We start from the raw sequence: 26,338 nt of genomic DNA, 5'->3' as shown, positions 1-26,338 counted from the left end.
TTCTGTGAAAATATGAATTTTATTAATTTTCTTTGGAGGGAAACTAAATTTGGAAGTTTTCTAGCCGTTGAAAGTGAGGCTAGGATGGTAATTTCACATCAATCCTACCAATTTTATTATTAGTGTTCAAGGTTTAGTTTGTAATTCTCAATTACAAAGGGCTTATATAAGAAAAATACACAGTGAAATATTTTAGCATTTAAAGTTTGAACTCCATTGCTTGATAGATTAAAAAAAATCTTGTGAGTGGTTTCGTTATGAGATCATTGATATTTTTTAACATTATCTCACTATTTAATATGAAAGAGTAAGTGAGATCTTTCAATTTTTTTATAAATAATTCTCATAATATAAAATTTAAAATAAGTCTCATTATTTTTTATTTATTAAATCAATAAGCTCCTTATAATAAAATATTATTTGGGCTCACTAAATTTTTTTAAGATTATTTACATGTTTCATATAATATAATTTTGGCATTTTTAAAATGTGCAAATAACAATAAAAAATGATTTTTTTGCTATTTAAATCGCTGTCTATTCCTATTTTTAATAAGAATTTGTGATTGCTTAGGAAAACTTCCGTATTAGAATATTTTTTGAAATCATTAAATCTATTTTAAAATAAATATCACATATAAATAATTTATTTTATACCTATTTTATAGCATATTTAAATATTTTAAAGCCTATTCTAATTTAAAAATTAATTACGATATCTAGCCAAATTCTTTTTTAAATCTGTAATCTATTAACATTTTATAATACTCTAGTTATTTAAATCGCTGCAAATTAAAAATTATTGCAGCTAATTAGTTGCCCTGCTTTTATATCTATATATATAATATGAATAAATATTATTTTTAACCACCCACTTAAGTAAATTAATGTTTAAATTACTTTAAAAACACTTGTTAATGAAATAAATTGTCATTTTTTTTACAATTCCTATCTATAATATAAATCATCATAACATAAATTTAATATTTGAATGCCAAAATATAGCTTATTATGTGTAAAATAAAATATTTTTTATAAATTAAATAAATATTTTATTTGTTCCTTTAAAAATAATTATGTAAATATATAACCGAGTTTTATTTTTTTATCTATTTTGGTCAAGTTAAATTTTTTAATCAAAATTATATAACCATGTTATTTATAAAGTGTTTTCGAGTGAGAAAATTTGGTTTGAATGCAGTCTTTATCATAAAATCTTGAATTTATTTTGAGAATAGTACATTTATCGCAAAATATATCTAAGGTTTTTAAAATTTATCATGATTTTATTTTAGTCAATATATTGTCACATAATTTTTTTCCCAATTTAAATTTAGTAGGGATTTATCTAACCCCTTTTCATGCAGAGAGAGGATGTATTTTCAAAATCTTTCATTAGACAACTCATATTAATTCTCTCTATTACAGACTATTCTTTTAGCATTTGAAGTTAAATACCCTAATGATATCAAATTTACTTAATTTGTGCTCGTTAGCTAAATCCGAAGTCTCCATTTAAGGCAAATTCACACACAGAATGCATACATAAAGACTCGAACCCAAGACGCATAAACTCTCAACCAACAGGTCAAGATGAGGTGTGTAAATCCAAAGTCTCAATGAGATTGTTTTGTCATCCCATTAATGTCCCACAATTTATAATTAATAATCACGATTTTTATTATAATTTATTTCTTAATTAAAAAATTATATATAATAATATTATTATTTTATAAAATTTCCGTGTGAATTTCAAGCAGAGAAGCGCTTTCCAGCTCGAGCTGGCCCAGTCCGCGCCATCTCGAGCTGGCCCAGTCCGCGCAAGTACATAAGGATTTCTGGTGGCGGCCCACGATGGCCTTCAGAACTTTATTATAAACCACCGCTAACCTACCAAACAAGAAATGCCACATGTTTCATGTTTAAGGCTTCAAACTTTTTTTATTTTATTTTATTTTATTTTTCAAAGAAAACGAATTATATGAATATCTTTCCAGCCATGAATAATGGTCTGCCAACTGCCGACTTTGCTTAAATTAAATAGTAATGGGTTGGAAACATTTTTAAATTAAAATCGTTTAATAAAATTTAACATGAAAAAAAATAGTTAGTGATTTGCTTAGGCAACAACTGGCTCTGAGCCTCTGACATGATGAGGGGAGAAGTTGGATGTGGCGAGGGAACTTTTATTACATCCAGTGAACGTACGCACCTCTACGTTCGGTTTTAGATCAAAACAGCGCAATACCGAGTTTTTTAACTCGGTACAACTCGGTACTCGGTACTCGGTATTGCGTTTTTTTTTCCTAGATCCGAACGTAGAGGAGCGTACATTCACCGGATAAAATAAAAGTTCGTGGCGAGGAGCCGAGCTGGCGGGAGGTGGTGGCGGATGAGCTGGGACGGTTAGAAAGTCGGTTATTGGGTAAACAACTTGCCAAGTTGTTAACCCTTTGCATGACAGGGTGGCAGGTTGGGTTGGGTCGGGTTATTCGGGCGCGGGGGCTACTCGGGCGACTGGAGTCAGACAAGCAGGAGTCGAGTCGAACGGGCAGGCGAGTCGGTTGTAAAAGCTGGCGAGGTGTTCACTCAAATTTCCTCCTTGATCCTTTAGTCACCAAGCATACCTCAGTTCTCCTAGCTTCCGTGCTTGCCAACAATGAGCTTCGACGAGCCCCATTCTCGCACAATTATTTTTTTTTTCTCAATAGATTTTTTTTGTAAGCAACATTTATAGAATTGCCATTTTTTTTTCGGGATTTATCACATTGCCTGAAACAAAGTTAAGTTTATTTGAATTCCTAATATCTAGCATCATCTCTTCAAATGGAATTTTTATTCTGTGCTGACACTGGATGTAGCTCTACATATGGAGTCCAATAAAATCGCGACACTTGGCATGTACACATGGATATTAATTTCTATTTCGTTTTGTGTTTTTTTTCTTACTAGACCGACTAACCTGATCCAAAATATTCATGTTCAAATTTAGGGTTTTCAATTGTTGTTCTTTTTTTTTTTTTAAATGAAATACTGCGAAACTTCAATAATTTTTAGGATTTTAGCTCAAAATACATTTTCATAGTTGCTGAGAAAGAAGAAACGAGGAAAAAGTAATGAAGATGACGACTGGTTTGGAGGTGGAAAAGCCGATGAAGATAACACTATGCAAACACTAGAAAGATGAAGGGGAATAACTAAAGTTGAAAGAAGAACGTGTTGCATGAATGATAGTTTTTTTCTGTACAATTAGGGAATATGGTGGGGGTTCAAAGGAAGCAGGGCCCCTTGGCAGGGGTCCCTGCCCGTTGGCATGTTGTTTATTTTTTTTTAAGAGTAATTTTGAAGTTCTATTTATTTTCAAAGTTTGAAATTCGTTTGTACTCCGTGATTTCTATTTCATTTTGTTTTATTTTAAAGTTTTCTCATCAGTTTCACAAATATGTATCACAGAAACTTTAAAGCTTACTTAGCTTGTTTATATGTCTGTTGCGTCCTGGAGTATTCGCGACGGTAGAGAAATATTTAGTTTAACGTCTTAGCATTGTACGAAGATCCAGCACACAAACAGATAAGTAAGAGGGTGTAGCATTCATAAGAGACACCTAATTTTTGGAGTACGTATCAATGTCCTAGCTTCTCGGTACACAGAATGTGCACTAGGTACTGCTCTGTACCAGCTAGTAAAAAATATAATCATAATAGAATAAGGAATAAAACTCACAATTGTACCGACAAGTTCCGAGCATGGTACTGAGCGTTACGAAGAGGTACCGAACAATACAAACCGGTAATGAGCAATACCGAGTGGTACCGAGTTACGGTACCAAGAGATATCAAGTTTCGATATCGAGCATGGTATCGAGCTCTCCAAAGAGGTACCGACCATTACCGATCTATATCGAGTGGTACAAGTTTCGATACCGAGCGGTTCCGAGTTTCGATACTGAGCGGAACTAAGCATTGGTACTGAGATTTCATCGATATAAACATTGAATTGATATTATGTGAAAAATTATGTTCGATATCGTTGTGTCCAATCATATTGATCTAGATGTAAGAAATCTGATTAAGAAATAATTAGTTGTTTAGTATTGCTTATTGAGAGGTATCGAACGGTACCGAGCAGTATCGAGATGTACTGAGCGTTGGTTCCGAGAGGTACCGAGGGGTACAGAGCAATACTGAGCATTAGTATCGAGATGTAAAATATCAAAATAAACAAAAAATCACATAAATGAATGCAGTGGTACATAACACATTTTCAGTTTAGTTAAAATGTCTACTGATGCAAACCAAAATTTCAATATCACAACTGTTGCGTCCTGGAGTATTCGCGACGGTAGAGAAATATATGGTTTTAACGTCTTAGCATTGTACGAAGATCCAACACACAAGCAGATAAGAGAAAGGGTCTAGCATTCATAAGAGACACCAAAGTTTTTACGTGGAAAACCCTTGAAAAGGGGGAAAAACCACGGGGCCTGGCCCAGTTTGAATGAATCCACTAGTATTTGTAGTCGATTACAAATGAGGCCCTTCCTTAGGAGAAGGCCTTGGATTGATGTAGCAAATGTACATCATATAGATTGCATTACATGGTAGGAGTTACATATACAGGTTTGTTTGGCCTGAAGGACCGTAGTCGGCAGGAGACCGGGGTCAGAAAGATCGTTGTCTATTGATGGAGGTCGGAAGGACCATAATAGGCGATGAAGGCCTGAAGGACCGTAGGCGGTAGGAGACTGGGGTCTGAAAGACCGTGTCTGGTGATGGAGGTTGGAAGGACCATAGTAGGCGACGAAGGCCTGGAGGACCGTAGGCGGTAGGAGACTGGGGTCTGAAAGACCGTTGTCTAGTGATGAAGGTCGGACGGACTGTAGTAGGCGACAGAGGTCAGAAGGACCGTGGGCGGTAGGAGACTAGGAGTCAGGTGTCAGTCCCAGTGTCACTTGGAAGATCGAATGTTGATGGTCTGGCCTTGAGTAGGACGTCGGGTCTTAAGCAGGACGTCAGGTCTTAAACAGGACGTCGGGTCTTCAGCAGGACGTCGGGACTTAACGTCGGGCCTTGAACAAGACGTCGGGTCTTTGGCAGGACGTCGGGGATGAACGTCGGGCCTTAAGGTGGTGGTCCGGCGAGGTTTTGTGGTGGTCCGACGAGATTCCTGCGGTGGTCCGGCGAGGTTCTGCGGTGGTCCGGCGGTGGTCCGGCGAGATTCTGCGGTGGTCCGGCGGTGGTCCGGCGAGATTCTGCGGTGGTCCGGCGGTGGTCCGGCGAGATTCTGCGGTGGTCCGGCGGTGGTCAAATCGGAGTTCGGATGCTCCCGAAATTAAATTTTGAAGTTTCCAACTAGCTTTTTGTCTCGAGATTCGCATCCGATCAAGATAATTTTTGCATGGCGTATCAACAACCAATATAACATATACATATGAGTACATAGCATACTTTATTTAAAGATATGGTGTTATATTATCAGTGGTTTTTTTTTTCCAATAGTCATCTGCAATGGAAATTGAAAAAAAAAAAAAAACATCAATAAAACAAAGCATATTCATCTTTCCCCTTAAGTTTACAAAAAAAAAAACTATCAATATACAAATAATACTTCAAAATTTCATATTCCCTAAGTGTATAGAAAAAACTATTATTCCTCATTTGTTCATCGATTTTTCCTACAAACCAATCTTCATCTTCATCAGTTTCTCCTCCTAACCAATTTCCATCTCATCGACTTTTCCTTTATTCAGACTAATCTTCATCTTCATCAGCTTATCCTCGTCCAAACAAATCTTCATCTTCATAACCTTGACCTCCTCCAGACCAGTCCTCATCTTCATCGCCTTGACCTCCTCTAGACCAGTCTTCATATTCATCACCTTGGCCTCCTCTAGACTAATCTTCATCTTCATCGATTTTCCCTCATTTTCTTTCTCAGCATCTATAAAATATTTTTGTGCTGAAATCCTAAAAAAAATAATGTTTTCCCAGCATTTCAATTAAAAAAAGAGCGCCAAAGCTCATCCCTAAAATTTGAACAAGATTTGTTCTGAGCCGGGTCAGTCGGACTGGCAAAAAAATTTTAAGTAAGAAATATAAAAGAATATCCACCTGTACAATACATGTTTCACGATTTTATTGGAGTCTTGATACAACACTGCGTCCGGACTCTATACCTAATAAAAATTCCCACATATGAGGACGACCAAAAAGACCACAAATATTCTCTTGAAGAAATTCTAATGCCTCAAGACAACAATTTCCACTAAAAACTTGAAAACACAATCGAGAATGATCTAACATTGCTAACAACATTTTTTTGAGACAATTTTCTTAATGTTTTTCAAAGCAGTTTTTTATCAAAAAAAATAAAAATAAAATGGAAAATTCTAATCACCCTTCCCCGCGCCAAAAAAAAAAAAAAAATCTAAATGTTATAATTCTAATAGGCAAAACTCATAAAAAAATTACCAAAATTGTCCAAATCATCAAAATTGAAACATTGAACATAAAATTATAAGCATCGATTCCAACACGTCACCTCCTCATTTTACTCACATAGTCAAAGGAATGAGAATGTTGCCCCTTTCCAAGTGGCAGCTTCTTATGCATTATCAGCCAAAATTTATATATAAAAAAATAATAATTTTATTATTTTTTAGACAAGAACATTATATTATTTTTAAAAAAAATTTAAAAAAATTCAAACAACCGTGTGGGGTCTATGAATTAGTGGTGTCAAACTGACTTATGAGCCAGCTCAAACTTGAGCCAATCTCGACTTGGCTAGTTAGCTTGCAAGCCGTAAGAATATAGGAGTTCAAATATAAAACTATTAAAAATATATAAAAAATAAATCTCATTTTCTTATATCAATTGTTCTTTTATTATTTATCTTTAAGAATATTACTAGTTATTATAAAAATTATTTGAATCATAATTATTTTCTCTCTTTGATTATAAGCAGCAAAGCATCCACTCGAATTCGTAGAATTGAGTCGAGCCTAGGTTGAGCCACCCCTAGGCTCGACTCAATTAAGTTCCCTGCTATAGAGAAATCATGAGCGGAGGCTGAACATAGCTCTACGTCCGGTGACAAATCAGGTTGCAGCCATCTCAGTCGCAGTACCGAGCAATACCAAGCCGTGGTATCGAGCAAGGGGTGACATGACGCATTCTGATTGGTTTCTGAACGTCGTTTGTAGTCCGCACAAAATAATTAATCCCTACACTATGAATCCTAACGACAGCTTATTAATAAACGTATATTTAATTACAAAATTAATCTCCAAACTTAACAGAAAAATGGAGCCAAATATGAGATTTTCAGAACGTTTGGACTTAAATTATATTTAATTATGCAATTAGCATTTTTTAAACGAAATAATAAACAACTCTTGGCCGGTTAGTTTTACTAGATTTGTCCTCTAATCTGCAACTTTCTTTACTTTAAAAAGAATAAAAAAATATTTTTTTTTTTATTTTAAGAATATAAAATTGATCATGAAAGGTAAATGAAGATTTAATTAATAGAGCAAGAGTCAAAGAGACACGAACAGTAACTCCACTTGCCATGCCACTAATCCCCACCATCCCATATTTTATTCCTTGACTTTGATTTTTTTTTTAATTTAAATAAATGATCTATATATTTTTTAAAATTTTTAATTAAATCACAATCATGTCATTTAGTGTAAAAATTGTTTAATAATTGATATTATTTTTAAAAATAATGCTATTTTTAATTTAACTATTTCAACCTTTTTTTTAATTTTATTTGAAATTTACACTAGTATTTGCTGTAAAAAAATTACAAAATTAACAAATTTTGGGATCAATTCTTCTTTATTTTTTATTTTTTCTAGTTTTTCTTTTGAAAAATAAAACTCATTATTTAATTGAGTTATTTTAAATCTTTATTATTAAAAATTGAGATTTAAATTCAAAAGACTATATCTTGATATAAAATGAGAGCTAAAAAAGAAAATTTATATTACATGTAAGTAAAAAGTTTTCAATCATATGACATCAACTTTGTTTGGAACAGCTTTTGATCACTATTTTGGGTGATTTTAAAAAAAAATTTATGGTGAAAAATTGTTATAGAAAACATTAAGAAAATTGTATCAAACAAAGGTTTAGATTTTGTTTGGGACGACTTTTTTATTGCTTCTTAAAATAGTTTTCTAGTTTAAAATTTAAAATTTTTATTCTAAAATGCTACTTTAAGAAGCAGTAAGAAAGTCGTCCCACACGAAGTCTTAGGCTTCATTTGGGACAGCTTTCTTACTGTTTTTTAAAACTGCTTCTTAGTGAAAATTTTGAATTAAAAAAATTTTGATACTAAAAAACTACTTTAAAAATTAGTAAGAAATCCATGGCCTTAATGTCAAAGTAAAGCAAAATCCTTTATTAAATAGGGAAACAAAGTGGCCATGTGAAGAAAACATGAAAGAGGCAAAGGAAGCTAGAAGGCTTAAAAAAAGGAGTACAATGAGCCTATTTTGCTCTCTACTGGCTAACTTGATAGAGGGCAGAGCTCAATTCTTTCTCTTAAAAATAATCATAAAGTATCTACTAACAAAGGAAAAGAAGTTGGATTCATTGAACTAAGAATTAGAAAGTCTAAGCCTGAAAGAGAGAGACAAAAGGCTGTTACTTCACAAGCTCATGACTAAGAGAAATTATTAGGTACGGAAATCAGACGGAGAGAATTGTCCGATTTTCTCTCTATCTATAGTAAAAATGAAGTTACTGTAGCAACTGTGCTTTAACTGCACTTTCACTGTAGACAGAAAGAAAATCGGACGGTTCTCTATATCCGATATCCGCACCTAATAATTTTCGTCATGAGAAAGTGAAGTGGAGGTGGAAGATAAGATTCACGTTTCAAAAGAAAGGATAGAAAGCAGAGACCAAATTCACATGTATTTCTATGAGATTCTCTAGAAAATTATGGGAGTCAACACAGTTTTCATAGCAGAATGCGTCTGGTATTCTCATCTAGAGAGTAGGAGCTTTTTCTGAAAGTTTTTGAAGCCTAAGTAGGCTTCTAGAGTCAGAATCCTGAGATTATCTTGATATTTCTATCAATTTCTCTAAAAAAATCAATAGGAGAATATTATTATTTTTTAAATTAAACCATTATTTATAATTTATCGCTCACCGTTTTGAGAAAAAAAAACTATCAACTAGAACAGTGAGCTGGATAGAAATGACAGTGTTCAGTACTCCGACAGTTCTGTAAGAGTGGCAGTTTTTGAATATAATGAGTCAGCATTTATAACCTTCCACATCTAAGTCAAAATCTATCCATTAACTGCATATCATCATCTTCATTCTGCTTTATCAACATCTTTAAGACTTGCAGTGGAAAGATTCAATTTTTGCCATTTGTCAGTTTCCCACTGCTCGCAAAAACCAATCCTGCCTCTTATACTTTCCACCCCATCGTCCTCTTCAGCCCCTCCATGCTTCTTTTCTCCCCCTACCACTTGTTCAGACATGGCAGCCTTCCAAGCCTCTTCTTATGATCCTCCTTTCTCACAAAATTACAGTTTTTTGTTCTCTGCTTCAGCTGACGCAGAACACTCTTGTAGTAGCCATGAAAGCAGAGTCACAGCGGAATGTGAGCTACCGCTTATAGATTTGAAAGACTTACAGTGTGGAAATGAAGAGGAGAGGATGGATTGTGTTGCTGAGATAGCTAATGCTTCTTCAGAATGGGGATTCTTTCAGGTGGTGAACCATGGAATCAGCACAGAGCTTTTGAAGGAGACAAGGAGAGAGCAGAAGAGGCTTTTTCATAGGCCGTTTGAGAAGAAGGTTGGATCAAAGGTGTTGAATGAGTCTTATAGGTGGGGGAATCCTACCGCTACTTCACTGGATCAGTTCTCGTGGTCAGAAGCCTTTCATGTTCCTCTTTCTAAGCTTGCAGAGGATGGTGGTTGCTATGAAGACGAGTTCAGATCTCTGAGGTTGTTTATCTTTCTTTCAGCACCCCTTTTCAAATTTGATCATCATGAAGAAATTTGTTTTGATATGCCATATATCATTTTATCTCTAAATAAATCAAATTACTTTTTATTAAAATCTTTCAGATCGAATGAATCAGAAGGGTTGGCTGACCAAACTTATTTGATTGTCAAGCTTTCATTATAATTTTGGTTGGAAAACAATCTTGTTGAAGAAGAATTCAGTTGTGAATGAGAATCAAAAGGATTCAATCATGAGTTATATTGCTAAATAGAGAGAAAAACAGCTATCTCAGTATATTCTAATTAAATTTTTAAATTTTTTTTGCTAGAACAAGTCCCAAAGTTATTGAAAATCATTAAGATTAGTGAAATATAAAGATAAAGCTTTGATCAGTGTATTAGTGAATATAGATGCAGTTCATCTTGATTTGTTGGTTGGGAGCTTTGACTATCAACTAAGAGATTTTGAATTCGAAGTTTGTATATGTGATGTGTGCATGAGTTTAACTAATTGGTTCAAAAATCCCCACAAAAAAGAAAAAAAATATATTTTTTAATTGATTTCATGTGTTATGCACATAAGATGATACGCCAAATTATTTGGTGACATTAAATCCTGTTATTCTGAACAAAATCTTAATTTGACCCTATTTGATTAAATTCAATTTGCTAAATACTATTATTGAAATTAATGAATAATTTAAAATTTTCTCTCACACAAATCTTAATTTCTCAAACAAAATAATCAAATTGTTTTCATGTTTTAATTCTCTCAAAATCTATTAAATTTTAATTTGCTCAACTAACTAAATCTTCCTTTGAGAATAATTATATTTATATCCAAACATCCCCATAAATTTTCTAGAAGGAAAAGACAAGGTTGATCACTTCAATTGTTCTACTGAATTGCCCCCCTATTTTCCCTCCTTTGAGCTATTCAAACTATTTTCTATTCTTCTACTTCCAGGGAGTTGATGCAGAAGGTTGCAGGCTCCATGTCAGAATTGGCGAGGATACTCGCCGGTGTTCTTGCCGAAAACTTGGGATGTCATGAAGACTTTTTCGCCGAAAATTGTAGCGAAAACACCTGCTTTCTCCGCCTGAACCGATATCCATCATGTCCATTTTCGCCCGAGACTTTTGGTCTTATGCCTCACACAGACAGCGATTTCCTAACAATTCTCCACCAAGATCATGTCGGCGGTCTCCAATTGATGAAGGATTCAAAATGGGTCTCTATCAAACCAAACCCAGAAGCTCTCATAGTCAATATTGGGGATCTCTTTCAGGCATTTCTTTGTCCCCTTTTTTATTAAGTTGCCTCATGTTGTGATAATCAATGACAAGAGATGGCCATAGAATCAGCTTAACAGAGTAAACAAAGTACATAGGATAAGACCTTGTTGCTGCCTTTTCCTTTAAGCAACACTATTTTCTTACTTGAGAGGGATTGGGGACCAGCAACTTTCTTATCTTCAAGAAAGTGACTGATCACATCAATCACTTAGTCTTGATTCGCTATTGATCTTCATTTATCTTTATTATTAGGACTGTTAATTTATGTCAACGATTTAGAATGAAATAAACTTGGTCAGCATGATAAAGCACACTGAATATATGGGCGAATTATTACGTCCGGTCACCGGACCGTCCGGACACCAATCCAGACGCGCCACGTCACCCGGGGTCCAGTTTAATTGGGTGACATAGCGCGTCTGGATTGGTGTCCGAACGAATCCGGACACCGGACGTAATAATTTTCCGAATATATGAGAAGTAAAAGAGCAAAGAGCAATCAACTGTTGGAAGCAAGCTAGTATCGGAAAGTGGACACAACTTATCGTCTAGAGGCGAATCAGGTGCAGCCACGTCATCCAATACCAAGCAGTACAGAGCTCAGTACCGAGCAGTACTGAGCCTCGGTATCGAGTAGGGGGTGACGTGGCGCATTTTTCATTGAGCTCTGGACGGCGTTCGACGTCCCCACAGAATGATTCATCCGGAAAGTGACCCTAAATACCTGAATCCAATTTGATTTGCTATGATTTTGAGGTTTATTACTAAAATTCATCCTTTTTCTAGATTTTCAAACTTCACTTTGCTTTTGTTTGGAACAACTTTTCACCACTAATTTTTCGTTGTTTTTAAGAATTTTTTGTACTAAAAAACTGTTGTAGAAAGCAATAAGAAAACCGTCCCAAACGGAATGTGCTGCCAACCTGAATGTAACTTGTGTTCTTTTAACGAAATCCGGCCTCGGTTTCGGGCTTAACTCAAATTTATGTTGAATAACAGGCATGGAGCAACGATGTGTACAAGAGTGTGGAGCACAAGGTGATGACCAACAGTAAAGTAGAGAGATACTCCATAGCTTACTTTCTTTGCCCTTCATATGACTCCATCATAAGTAGCTGCAAGGAGCCTTCTCGCTACAAGAAGTTCACTTTCAAGGAGTTCAGAAGACAAGTGCAAGAAGATGTCAAGACAACTGGGTATAAAGTGGGGCTCTCAAGATTTCTTTTATAGAATTGTAAGTTCTATTTTTATTGGCTTACAAATGAGATAATCTGCAAATCTGAAACAAAAATGATCTTCAAGAACTACTGTGTTGTTAGACTAACAAAAGAAAATTAATGCACCTAACCCCCTTTCCATGTTGGGAAAGAACCATTCATGTTTTTGTAAGCTTTTGCTTCAAAAATAAGTGATTGAGGAACTTTGGACAGCTGCTTCACTTGTTATTTCTAGGATTTTTCTTCATGTTGTGATACTGTAAATGACTAGTTGTGTGATTAAGATTTCATTTTGTAATGCTTTTTCTCTATATATTGCAATGTTTTTTCTGTTAAAATTTCTGTAGAAAGAAAGAAAAAACCCTCTATATCTCTTATTTCATGATTATTTCATGATTAGGGATAATATATTGTGGAGCTTTTTGTTTGAATATATTTCATCTATTTCTCAGCATAATACAGTTAGAAAGCAGTTCTCTAATGGTGAAGAATTGTTTTATGTCATGTAACAATATAATACACCAATATCCAATGAAACCAAAGTAATTCTTGTTGTGTTATACAAAATTAGAAAGAGGAAGTTATGTTCGGTGGCCTTTTTTTGGCTTGCGGGTTGTTACAAGTTTCATTTGTTGTTTGTTGATGGTTGTTTCTGTCTTGTTATCTCCAATGGATGGTCCTTGTCTGACGGCTGGGTAGTTGCATGATGCTCCCATTTCTGAGTCTGACTTTCGTCTTCGCCTTTCTCTAGCGCTGTAATTGGTTCTATTTGTTTTTGATCCGTGTTGTATTATCTTTTTATTGAATGCAATGGAACTTTGTCCACTTTTATTAAAAAAAAAAAAACGAAAGAGGAAGTCATGCAAAAAATCCACTAAAGTTAGCCTTGTAATTGTATCTCATTCATTTATCTCGAAAGATTAACTAAGGTTTTATTTGGGATAACTTTTTACTGCTTTCTAAAGCAGCTTTTCAATACAAAACTTTTAGTAAAAAAATTTGTACTAAAAACTGATTTAAAAAATAGTAACAAAGCCGTCCCAAACATAACCTATAGCTTCATTTGTGACGACTGTTTTATTGATTTCAAAAGTAGCTTTTAGCATAAAAATTTAATGGAAGCAGCGAAAAAATAATGACCAAAAGTTATCCCAAACGAAGCTTAAATCTGGCTGGCAAAACTCTTTTTATTACCAGCTTTATCTTAAATATTTTTGGTTGTTTATAAGAAGAAAATGTGTAACAAAAAATTCTACAATATATGCTCAGTTTTTTTTTTTTTTTGATTTTGTGATCATGAATACTATAGTTACATAGCAGCTCAGCCATCTTTTAAATTAACAGTGAAATTAGAGAAGATCAAGAGAGTGCTTTATGGCATTCAAAGACTTCAAATGAAGCTTGAGATTTAGGTTTAGCTTGGAAATTTTTTTTTTGCTGCTTTCTAAAATATTTTTTTAGCATAAAAATTTTTTAAATTAAAAAATTCTACACTAGACTAGAAAATTGTTTTAGGAAACAGTACAAAAACTGTCCCAAACGAAGCCTTAATTGGATAGATGACTTTATTGAGATTCTTGAGGACTCATAATGGCACATCATAACAATGAATCACACTCCAATACTTAAATTCTTAAATCAAAGATGCAAACACAATTTTTCAAACATAAAGCATCCAACTTCTATAACCTTCTCACTACTTCTGATGATCAATTCATTGCTTTAGGTTTCGTTTGGAATAACTTTTTTACTATTTTCTAAGGCTGTGTCCTAACACAATTTTTTTTTTTAAATTAAAAAGTTTTTGTAATAAAAAATTATTTTAGAATACAATAAAAAAATTCTCCCAAACGAAATCTATTCAATGAAGCCTTAATAAACTCTGATGATTAGTTCTATGACTAGGCTCTAAATGGGGTGAATTATTACGTCCGGTGACCGGACTTCCGTACATCCAATCCAGACACGCCACGTCACCCAAATATACTGGGACCCGATGTATTTTGGTGATGTGACGTATTTGGATTGGCGTCCGGCCGAATCCGAACACAGGACATAATAATTTTCCTCTAAATGGACACTTACAAGATATTTATAGAAGAGTTAAAAAAAAATTTTGCCCCTCCTAAAAAACTCTTTTGTCCTAAATATTTATATATTCTTCACATTTTGTTTAAATATTCTCTTTCATACTTTTCATGACAGTTTAATTACACCTTTTTTTCTTTATTTTTCTTACTTAAAATTTTTAAATAAACTTTTAGCAATATATAGATATATAATTTTTTTTTTTGTATTTGTCCCTCCTCAAAATTGAAGCCGGCTCCGCCCCTGGAGTGAAGGCTTCAAAAGACCTGCTGGCGACCACTGGTCCAAATTTACCTATTAGCTTTCGATTCAGCTCACTAAAAAATATTCATATTTGTCGATTCAGATTTTTACTCAAATTGAAAGTCAAACTCTGCACAATATTCCTCCATTATAGATTTATAGTCATGCATGCAAGTGAAATTATTTGGGCATAATTTTCTAAGGAATGTCTATAAAATATCAATTAGAATACACATACTACAAAGAAAAAACATTTTAGAATTACATGACAAATAATAAAATAATAAATTTAAAATTGTTGTATATAAATTTATTATAAATTTTAAAAATTTTAAATGAAAAATAAAAACAACTAAACTCCAATAAATGTAGCATAATTAAGTGCTCAAAATATAAAAGATAATATATTACATCAGCAGAATAAATTTTCTACAAATTAGAAGAAACTGATTAAATACTTATAAATAATAGTCATTCAAAAAATAAATATTATGATAAATTAAATTATTTTCTTTTAGTTTTGATATTGAATAAGTCGCAATTTGTATTGTACTCCTAAAAGAGATCAGAAACATATAGTATTCATCATTTAATTTTTAATGTTTATTCATTAATGTTTTATCAAAATCATTTTGCATTAATTATCAAATTATATATATAAGTCTCAATTTAAAACATATATATATATATATATTACTTAAGCATTTTTTGCTATTAATTCTACCCTTTTTGCAATAATTATCAAAATTTGCTAACATTGTTTCTATAACAAGATATAATTAAATAATAATTTACAAGAAATAATAATTATAAAAAACATTAATAAAAATTTCCATAAAATGAAACTTAGATTCTTTTATAAATTAATTATCTTAGAGAATATTCATTTCACATAACATAATAAAAAGACAGTACCGAAATAAAATTATAATTATTATCTAAAAAACAAAACAAACGAAAAAACTGCACCTATCATTCCCTTTAACTTATCTATAAAACAATCAAATAAGCCCGAAGGCTTTGATGCACTTAGCCCTAGTAGCACACTGGCAAAGACTGAACCTTACAAACTGAACTCTTCAAATTTGAGAAATTAGGGATCAAAAGCATGATATGATAGTCCATAATAGCATTCTATATGGATTTTATAGGTCTGACAGTGCTGCAATGAATTTTTGGATTCTTGTTTGTGCTCTTTCCTTGTCTTCTGGCCCGTCCACATCTCCAATGTTGTCATGATACTCCTGCAGCAGCATATATAGTTGATGATTGATGAATAGAAATTACATAAGAAAGATTAGACCAAAATATACAATAAACAAATATATATATATATATATATATATATAAGGTGAGGGTTTCAACTTTCAATTGGAGGGTAAATTATTCTGTGCGGAGATCGAAACCAGAACGCCATCTAGAAATCAATCAGAATGCATCACATTACGGTACCGAGCCACAATACCGAGCACATGGGTAACGTGGCACATTCTGATAGGGCTCCGGATGACGTTTGTCGTCCACACAGAATAATTAATCCAATTGGAGGGAGTAGTTTCACCAAACAAAAAAAAAAGGTAATCACTACCAAGGCATAAAACCCTAGATTTTGTCTTCAATTATGCATGATACCATTCGTCTATTCAAGCTTTCTATTTTGAAGGAGCTTAGAAAAAAACTATCAAATATATCAAGTAACCAACAAACTAAACTCAGCTTATGCAATAAAGAGACAAACAATAAAAGAAGTATGATACCCCTTACACTTCCGATATGTGACAGTATAATGCCAGTGCAGGCATGTGTACGAAACTGAAGGGTTTGTGCTTTCACATCACCAAGACCAAGCGGATCGGCATCTTAGTGCAAAGGAAATTTACAATAGAAATGGACAGTTTTTTTAAGTTAGTTTCAAGCATTAAGACTTATCAAGCATGTGAAACCTTTTATAAAAGTTGAATAACTGATTGACCCAGAACCACAAAAATAATTCACTGGCAGATTAGACCAATGATTTTTGTTGCATACAAACAACAACATCAAGCCTTTACGCCACTATGTGGGGTCGGTTACATGAATCATTTTTTTTTCATTGTCTTGTTAAAAGTTAAATTCTCATTTAAATATATTAAAAAATGTTATTTCTAATATTTTCTAACCAAGTATTTTTAGGTCTACCTCTACCTTTCTTAACATAAGTCAAATCTAATACATCTACTCTCCTTAACAAGGTCAGCAGAAGACCAAACCATCTAAGACGACTCTCTCTAATCTCATCTTCCACCGGAGCTACTCCAGCTTTTCATGTATATGCTCCTTTCGCATCCTATCTATAAGAGTAAGGCCACTCATCCACCTGAGCAATCCTCAACTCTGCAACACTCGAACAAATTTTGTTTCATAAGAATGCTAAAATAATGTCTGGCGCATTCTCTGGGAATCAAAGTAGAAAAATTACTAGTAAAAAAATCAAAATCCAAGGGAGTATAATCACTTCATGTAATAATGGAAAGCGCAGAACATACTTGAACAACCAAGGGAAATCCCTGTCTCAAGCTTTTGCATAGCTTGCTAATAGAAAAAAAAAAGGTATAAACAACGGTCAAATTAAATCACAAAATCAGTATCCTTGCTGATAACACCGACATAGAATCTCAAACAAAACATTCAGTGATGCACAAGATAGTTATAAACAAGAACTAATAAAATATTTTATATCATTAGAAATATCATAAGAGTTCTAATAACAAAATTAATAGGGCATTGAAATGCTTAACAATCTGTACCAGAAGTACATCCTTCACATCCTCCTTTGTCAATCTTTGCTGCCGAAGTAGTAGCTCTATTCTTCCCCTCATCTGCTGATGCCTACACAACATGAAATCTAAAAAATATAGACCTAGAACAGTGCATGAAATCTGTAGCTGATGACAGTTGGAAGAAACCATATAAGAGGAAAATAATAACTTACTCAGAGGACCAAAGGTGGCCTAGAATAACAGCAATCAACTGAAAATCCATGAGGGCTTACAATTAGTTATTGAACTAAAAATAAAAAGTAAATCGTCCAAATAGAAAGAGGAACACATAACTTAATCATAGTATAAGGCAGGTAATACAAACATATACTCACTTGGAGAGTGTATAGCCCAGCTTCTAGCTTACGGTTATACTGTTCTTCTTCATCCATCTAAAGAATTTAGGAGAAAATGATGTCACATGATATAATAATAAAATTTAACCAAAAACAGAGAATATCAGATATGATGATTACCTCCAGGTCATCTAGTTCAAGTTTGTTCAGCCGTTCTGTCTCATTCTTAACTCTATCAGAGTACCTGCAAAATTATGGGAGATTACATATTTCTAACCCACAAATTGGCACTAAAAAATAGAGAAATAAACTTGAACTAAAAACGAAGAGGTTCTCAGGACAAGTAATGTGGAAAATCTTTACTTACCGTGAATATAATTCCATAAGCCTATCAATTTTCTCACATTCATTTTCAACAAATTTGCTCAACAGTCTTTCCCTTCTTGAGCCTCTTGTAATGCCAGCTGATCAAACCAAAGATAGCACATATATACCAAAAGTTGACCACAAAATCAAATCATTTCATTAGATTTCAAAAAAGAAAAAAAAAAGAAAAAAAAATATATATATATTATATGAAAATCCCAATGAAAAACTAATTGTATTTCTACCAATAAATAAAATCTATAATACGCAATTAGACGGGAGAACCACAAATTGTCAACAAAACCATAAAAATACAACTGACTGACAAAAAAATGGGTAAAATTGAATGAATAAAATTAATGCTCGAGGCCTGGGTGTTAAAAATTTTTTAATGAATATATAACTTGGATCTCCTTCGCTTCCCCTTCAAAATTTCTTAATGGGCACAACCTAACCCTCCCTCGCACAATGTGCTAACAACTTTTTAATTCTCTCCCCTTAACCGCCACCATCACCATGGATCCCAAGTTTCATACAAGTGCTCTCTTCCTCATCCTCAACAAGCGGATTCATTCCACCTTTCAGCACCACCAAGGAACCAAGTTCAATGCAAGTACACTCTTCCTCATGCTCATCACGGTTCAATCAAAAACAAGGTTTCTCTCTTTCACTCATGACTGGCCACCATCACCACGGATCCAAGTTTCATGCAAGTGCTCCCTCCATCATCATCATATTCATCATGATTAGAATCCAATCAAGAAACTAATTCATTCCACCTTTCAAGCGTATCACCAAAAATACAAGTTTTATTACATCTTTCAAAGTCATCAGCAAGGATGATCCAAGTTTCATACAAGTGGTTTTCCTCATCATGGGTAGGGTTCAATGAAGAAATAAAATAAATCATCTTTCACAGATTACTGCAGTTTATCTTTTTCACATAGACTAAAACCAATCTCCAATGCCTAGCCGGATTAATCTTGGCCAAGCCACCAATCATTTCCACCATAACACATTTCCAAAGCTTGCTATCCAGAATACGTAGGGGTTAAAAATTACCACAAGCACTTTGGCTTACTTTTCCTAAATTGCATGGTTCAAAATTAGCACAAGCCCATCGGCTTGCTCTCATACATCACTAGGGATCATCCATTAGCAGGAGCATTTCTACATTTTCTCCTGCATTTTCAGGGCTATCATTAACACAAGCACTTTTGCTTGCTTACTCTTCTACATCAGTTGGGGTCAATTGGCACTAGAATTTCCAATAGCCTCTTACACATGCAATGGACACTGTCCTTAAGCATAAGCGTAAAGCTTACTCTACTGCAGGTGCAGGAATCATCATCATTGTCATCCTATTACTCTTATTATGTTATCATTCAAGCATTTTTTGCTATCATCATATCCATATTATTTCCTTTAAATTACAACCATGCCATTACATGTTATTCCATAATCCATATCCATAAGATTCATAATATACTACAACAACAACATCAAGCCTTTATCCCACTACATGTGGTCGGCGACACGGACACTACACGACGACACGAACAAGACACGACACCGGCCACACGGACACAAACACGGCGACACGGACAAGACACGACACGGCCACTAGATAAATTGAATACGTATAATATTAAAATAAATTAAAAATAATAAGTCATTTAACTAGAATGTGTGCTTAAAATGATTAATATTATGATTTCAAGAATCGGACGTTGAAGTCGTGTATCAGACATCGAGAGAGAAAACGACAATGCTGTCGAAAGTCGGGCATCGATGTTATACAGTAAGTATTAGGCGTCGATGTCATGAGGGCGTCTGTCATCGATGTTGAGAGGGTGTTGTTCATCAATGTTAAGACGACGTCGGACAAAGATGAGTTGTAAAGTTGTTGGTGTAGAAATTGCTAGAGTTGAGCATAATGTCAAGACAATTTTAGATTTTGATGTTGATATGATTTTGAAATGTCGATGTTGTGATGATGTCAGATGTCAATATTGAGATGACATTGGGCATGATCGTGAAACCAAAATTGCAACCCGCCAAAGAGAAACGAAAATGAAAATATTCGATGAATGGGGTATTGAGTGCGGACGATTGATTTGGTGTTGTGGATAGGAAATAATAAAATTAATTTTTATATTGTATATTAATATTTTAAATAAATAAAATTTTTAAAAACAAGAAATCATATTTTCTAAAAAATTTCATAAAATATTTAATACATGCATGTCCAATTTGTATTTAACATTTTTTTAATCGACGCGTTTTCAGCGTATCAGAGGCGTGTCGGACGTGTGTCGTGTCGGACACTGCACGTCTCTTTGAGAAAAATTTCGGTGCATTATAGATTAAAGCATTCATGAGTTGTGTATCATATATATGCAAATATTATATGAATACAATAAGTATTAAAAATATACAAATTAAAATTAAACTACATCAAATAATATTTTTAAGCAAATATAAAAATACGTTCAATAATAGTAATTTATATCTATTAAAATACTAAAAAATATTCAAAGATATATATGATATAAATAATAAAGCGATGTAAGAATATATAAAAATCAAGAATATACTCGTGCAAAAAGTGCCCAAATAGAGATCGAAAGGCGGAGGAGATACTGTGAAGATGAAGCATTGAAAATATTCTTGAGAAGAAGGTTGTAAGCAAAAAGCTACTAGCACCACCAACAAGAATTAATGAGAAGTGTATAAAAGCTAGCAGAGTGAGCATAAAGAGAAGAACCACCAAAAGGCGAATAGTTCCAACAGAACGAACAAAAAAATCAATGAGAAATAACTCAATGACTACAATAAGTAGTGCGGAGTTACTGTCATGTTGAACTGAATCATAAAATTTGAATAAGGATTTCACTTTGATTAGGAACCTAACGCACAACACTGCGACACGATGCGGTGAAGCAGTGTAACATGAACATTTTTCTATGAGCTTATGCTTCACAGACAAGCAATGCGCAAGGCCAATGCATAACTTCTCTTTACTTGACAAAACTATAATAACTTTCCATAGATAAAACATTCTCTTTAACATGTACTATGTCGGATGTAATCATTATAGTAGCAGTATGAAAGGATTCCATTCATGTGCCATGTTCATATTTAGTTGTAGCTCTCAAAAGCTTCAAGAAACATGTGGCAACATATTTATGAATGCTATAGATATAACTTTCATTTATCATCATGAAACATAAAAACATATGAGGATCAATATAAAGAATTATTTCATATCATAACGCGTCATTTTCATACTCATTCACTTCACATGCTTTATCAACATCATGTCATCATCCATAACAAAACATCATGTAATAGAAGAGCTCTTGCATTATATGTTGAAGAAAAAATTACCCACAGAAATCCATATATATATCATTAGCAAAGCTCTTCCAAGCTCTCCTTCTTCACCTTAGGACTTCACCTAAAACTCCATCACAGCTCTTACAATCTCTCAAGCCTTCAAAATGATAAAATTATGGGCAAGCAATTCCCTTCCAATTTATGTCACCTCCAGCTAAGATCACATTGGCACAAACCATTAACCTAGTCACCAAAAAATGTTATAGACCACCAATGGCAAGCATCTAACTTCAAACTCCAAGCCTTTACTCGTTTGGTAGCTCTCCAAATAAGGTAATTAGAGAAAACGTACTCAGTCATATCTCTGAGTCCAATATCGCATATATGATCCTCACTATCCAAGCCAAAAATCGTACACACAACCTTTTGAATTGTATATACTATCCGGTGATGGATAAACCTAGTGTTAGTGGAGCAAATCCCATTGATGATTGACATTGTAAATAGATGATTGGTTAAAAATAGAACTTAGACATATCCTGCAAAGTCGATATAAAGCTCGAGTTGTGTTATGACAAGGGCACAGTCAATCTTGAGGTAATTCATAATTTGCTAGAGCATAGAGCATAATGAGGCATATTCCTCTATATAAAATTATAAAAACCCCAAAAGAAATGTTTTTGCTTGTATAATTCTTTTACATGCACTTGTGTTCTGGAATTTTCAGTTCAAGGACAATGACATCAAAGTTGACATGGACAGAATTTAAGAGACTCCTAAATGCTTAGCTCTACAATATTAGTCATCAGACATGAAGTAAAACTGAAACAACTAACAAAAAATACGATCATCCCCAATTCAGGATTAAACCACAGATTTCTAAGAGCCATAATTACTTCGGAAATTTCATCAGAGGAAATATCTATATTTATTAAGTACTTCGTAGGGGTTCAAGATGGCTTATGCAGAAAATCAAAGCATTTCTCTGCTAGAAATCAAATGAAAGATAGTTTTAAATCTATTGTAATTGAAGAAAATAGCCAATCCAATAATAATATAGACCAAAAGCATCAGTACAAGGCGTACTAGAAAATTGATTAGCAACAATGAGAGGAAAAAAAAAGATCACATGCCCAACAGAACTCATTGCCAATTCAAAGAAACTCTAAAAAAAAATTTTGGAAGCTTCATCACAAGTTAGATGTCTAAGAAAATAGTTTATCACCACCATTGTTGATGAGATTAAAGAATTTTAGACTTTGAAGAGGTGGCATATTGCTCTTTGATGGAAAATGACAGTAGCAAAGAGATGGAAGGAGGATCCATTTGCCCTCAAAATTCACGTAAAACTGTTTATCATAAGGTGAATAAACAATGCACTGAAAATTTTTTCCAATTACTGGGAAATTTATAATGAGGTGAGTTATGGTTGAATGGTTGATCCTTTAATAGATAGAGATGTTATAAACTTTATAAAGAAATAAAATTAGTTCCACCAAAAGATGTAAGAAAGGTTATCATCAATAAATCTCCACAACAACACCATCAAAGACTACCTAACAAGCCAAAATATTGTTGAAAGCATGCTTGGGAAATGAGGTCCTTCCTGAAAAAAAAATGGCAATATGACCTTTCTTCCAAGAAACAAAAGAAACACAAGGACCTCAAAGCCTGACAGATCCAACAAATGCAACCAAAGTAAGCATAAAATGTAAAATATGTAAAACAAGCGAGATAGGAGAGTTTGTTTCCAACAAAGATAATAATTCTAAAATCCCCACTCATAATTATTTTACCATCTCAAAATTATAGGCATAAGTACCTCAAGGGTAGGAAGCAGCAGCTAATGAAAGTTAGGCAGCATTTCAAGACAATTTGGAAATATGGAACTCCTTCACCTTCATTTTTTATTTCACAAGAGTAGGGGTGTCAAAATCGGGTTGCGGGTTGGGTTCAGATCGACATGATCAAGATCTCATGGTTCCGTTGTTCTGGGAATATTGTAGGTTTCAGTCTGTCAACACTAGTGATCAATTGATCATTGATCATAGTGTCCAAGGAATATGATTAGCAGCTATGGATTGCCTCTTCTTAGGGATCCTGAGTAAACTGAGGTGAATAGATTTTTTTTTTTTTTTGAAGTGGTTAGATGTGGGTTGTAGTTCTATGGTGGTTTAGGGTTCACATCTGTTAGAATACCTAGTGATTAATTATTTTGGGATTTATGACTTCGTTTAAAAGTTAACTGGTTGACTAAATTGGTTTGGGACATACATCTCCATTTAGCAGTTGCCCAAGCTTTGGGTTTTAGAATGGGGCTTACGACTTCCGTTGAAAGTAGCCCGTATGTTTAAATTTGGAACGAGATTTATGGCTTCTATTGAAAGTAGCCAGTAGGTTTAGTTTTAGAACGGAGCTCATGGTTTTGCTTAGAAGTTTGCCCGTATGATTGGGTTTGGAATGGGTCTTACGGCTTCCCTTGAAAGTTGTTTGATTATTTAAGAAATGGGTCTTACTGCTTTCGTTGAAAGTAACCCAAATGTTTAAATTGGTTCAGGGCTTATGGCTTCGTTTAGAAGTTGCCTAAAGGTTTGAATTTGTTTGAGGCTTATGGGGTTTTAGGATAAACTGGATAGTAGGTACTTTAGTTTTACAATTCTTCCTTAACGCTACACTAGCATTTTTTTGTTTCAGAGGTTTCTTTTTTTCATTTCAATTTAGCTTTCAATAATGCAGTTTTGTTACATTATTCTGCTTTTCTTTTCTTGCACTGTAGTTTAATTTACAACATTAATTTTTACTTGTTTGTTTGCAGAAGTTTGTGCTGCTTTGGAGCATATCCAGGAGCATTGGAGCTTGCACGGGATTCAGGATTTTGGAGAGTTTTGTTTTGAGTTTTTGTTTCTGTGTTTGAGAGTTTAGTGTTTTAATTTTAAGAGTTTGGTGCTTTAGTTCGTGTGAGTTTCTTTTAGGTTGGTTTAGTGTAAATACTTTTCTTTTTATTACATTTTATTTGATTTAAATTATTATTTGATCAATTAATTAACTAATAAATTTGAAATTGGTTAATTAATGAATTAAATAATTATAAAGTTATAAATTTTATGATTAATTAAATAATTAGATTTTAAATTTATTTTGAATTGGCTGACTAAGTGTAATATTAAATTACTCAATTAAAATTCAAAGTTATCTTAAAATTGATTAATAGATTTAATTACAAATTTTAATTTTATTAAAAAAAATATATTTTAATTTTATTGATTCATTATTCAATTAATTAGAGAATTTTAAATGGTTTAATTATTCAATTAATTAAATTTTAATGTTATTTCTTAATTTATTAATTAATTAAATGAATTTTAATTTTATTTTAATTAATTAAATTACTTAATTTTAAATTTAATTTAATTAATGAATTAAATGAGTGTTTACATGATTTAATCTTAAATTTTATTTTAAAATTAATTAGTTCATTATTTAACTAATTAAATGAGATGAATTATACTCAATAATTAAATTAATTATTTCTAAATGGATTAATTAGTTTTCAGATGAATTAGTTGAATAATATAAATTAAAATATCTCAAAAGTACTCTCCATTAGCTCCAAAAAGGAATTATGCAGCCTCCCAACGTCCCCTCCCCATGACGGGAGATCGAGACGGCATTTGTCGTGATTTCTAGCTGCCCAGATCAAAGATACAACAGCGCGAGGTCTTTGAATTAAAAATCATCCTACCCGGATCAAAGATCAATGGCATAAGATCTTCAGATTTTAAAATTCACCGAATGGACCAAAGATCGACGGCATGGTTCTTTGAATTAATCATTCATCCGCCGAGATCAAAGATCATGACACGAGCCTTATAATTTGTCGGCATTTGTTGCTTTATAATTTTATGTTTATATTTATTTTAATCTATATATTTTTATTACAAAGATTCTCGAGCAAAAAAAGTGTGAAAGTAGTGTGGAAGCGGAAGCGGGCTCGATTCAGAACGGTTTTGACGAAATAGAGGGTGATAGAACCCTCCTCCGTAAGTTTTGTATTGTTCCTCCTATATTGATGAATTTATCGAAAGTGTACGTTGCTTTCGGAGAGATGCCTCTGTTCGCTCTCTATCTGAAACAGTGTGTCTCTTCTTCTCTTATGTTCTATTATTATTATTATTAAAACTAAATTAAACTTGAAACGCCGCACTTGTTCGGCTATCTATTTTTTTTAGTCAACATCATAATGACACATTCAAAAAGACAACAGAAGAAACTCTTAATTGAAGTTATGAAAACAATATAAGAGTTTATAAATCACCTACATAAAAATGAATTGCACACACATTCTCATCCAAGGATGAGATGATTGGTCAACTCACTTCATACAAGGAGAAAGAAAAACTTAATCTAAATTTCTTATGTAACCTCTTATCCAATGAGAAGACAATCCATATTAATCTGTTGTGCAACCACTTGTACCTTTTTATTAGAAACAATTGATGTAAGTTTCCTTATTCCTTCTATTATAAATAAAAGGGCATTATAAACATAATGATATTATAACACCAATTGCATATTGTGATTAAGTTTCTTTATATTAATCTCTCCCTCATCCTAGTCCTCTAGTCAACCACACCAAAGAGGTGCCACTTGACCAAGCAAGAGATCACCTTCCATATTCATCATGGTTTGCATTCAATTATATATATATATATATATATA

The 26,338-nt window shown here is 33.3% G+C and overlaps 2 protein-coding genes across 2 annotated transcripts in view; one reads left to right on the top strand and one right to left on the bottom strand.

The window, feature by feature from the left end:
* Positions 1–9,335: 9,335 nt before the first annotated feature.
* LOC110103972 (gibberellin 2-beta-dioxygenase 8) lies at positions 9,336–12,948 on the top strand. Its single transcript, XM_020832885.2, has 3 exons — positions 9,336–9,976; positions 10,944–11,265; positions 12,272–12,948. The coding sequence occupies exons 1-3, from the start codon at positions 9,504–9,506 to the stop codon at positions 12,500–12,502; spliced, it is 1,026 nt and encodes a 341-aa protein (XP_020688544.1). The 5' UTR covers positions 9,336–9,503; the 3' UTR covers positions 12,503–12,948.
* A 2,777-nt stretch (positions 12,949–15,725) lies between these two features.
* LOC110103981 (beta-catenin-like protein 1) overlaps positions 15,726–26,338 on the bottom strand; it is a 33,037-nt gene continuing 22,424 nt past the window's right edge. Inside the window, exons 3-8 of the mRNA XM_020832895.2 lie at positions 18,282–18,378; positions 18,095–18,158; positions 17,954–18,010; positions 17,792–17,829; positions 17,607–17,688; positions 15,726–16,064 (exon numbers count right to left, since the gene is read on the bottom strand). Of these exons, the coding sequence (XP_020688554.1) occupies positions 15,966–16,064; positions 17,607–17,688; positions 17,792–17,829; positions 17,954–18,010; positions 18,095–18,158; positions 18,282–18,378 (437 nt within the window). The 3' untranslated portion in view covers positions 15,726–15,965. The remainder of the gene's footprint in view (positions 16,065–17,606; positions 17,689–17,791; positions 17,830–17,953; positions 18,011–18,094; positions 18,159–18,281; positions 18,379–26,338) is intronic.

This window comes from Dendrobium catenatum, unplaced genomic scaffold, assembly GCF_001605985.2.
Source record: "Dendrobium catenatum unplaced genomic scaffold, ASM160598v2 fragScaff_scaffold_30, whole genome shotgun sequence".
In the NCBI taxonomy this organism is placed as follows: Eukaryota; Viridiplantae; Streptophyta; class Magnoliopsida; order Asparagales; family Orchidaceae; genus Dendrobium; species Dendrobium catenatum.
Note: the sequence above shows the minus strand (reverse complement) of the source record. Positions and strands in the feature narration are given on the sequence as shown.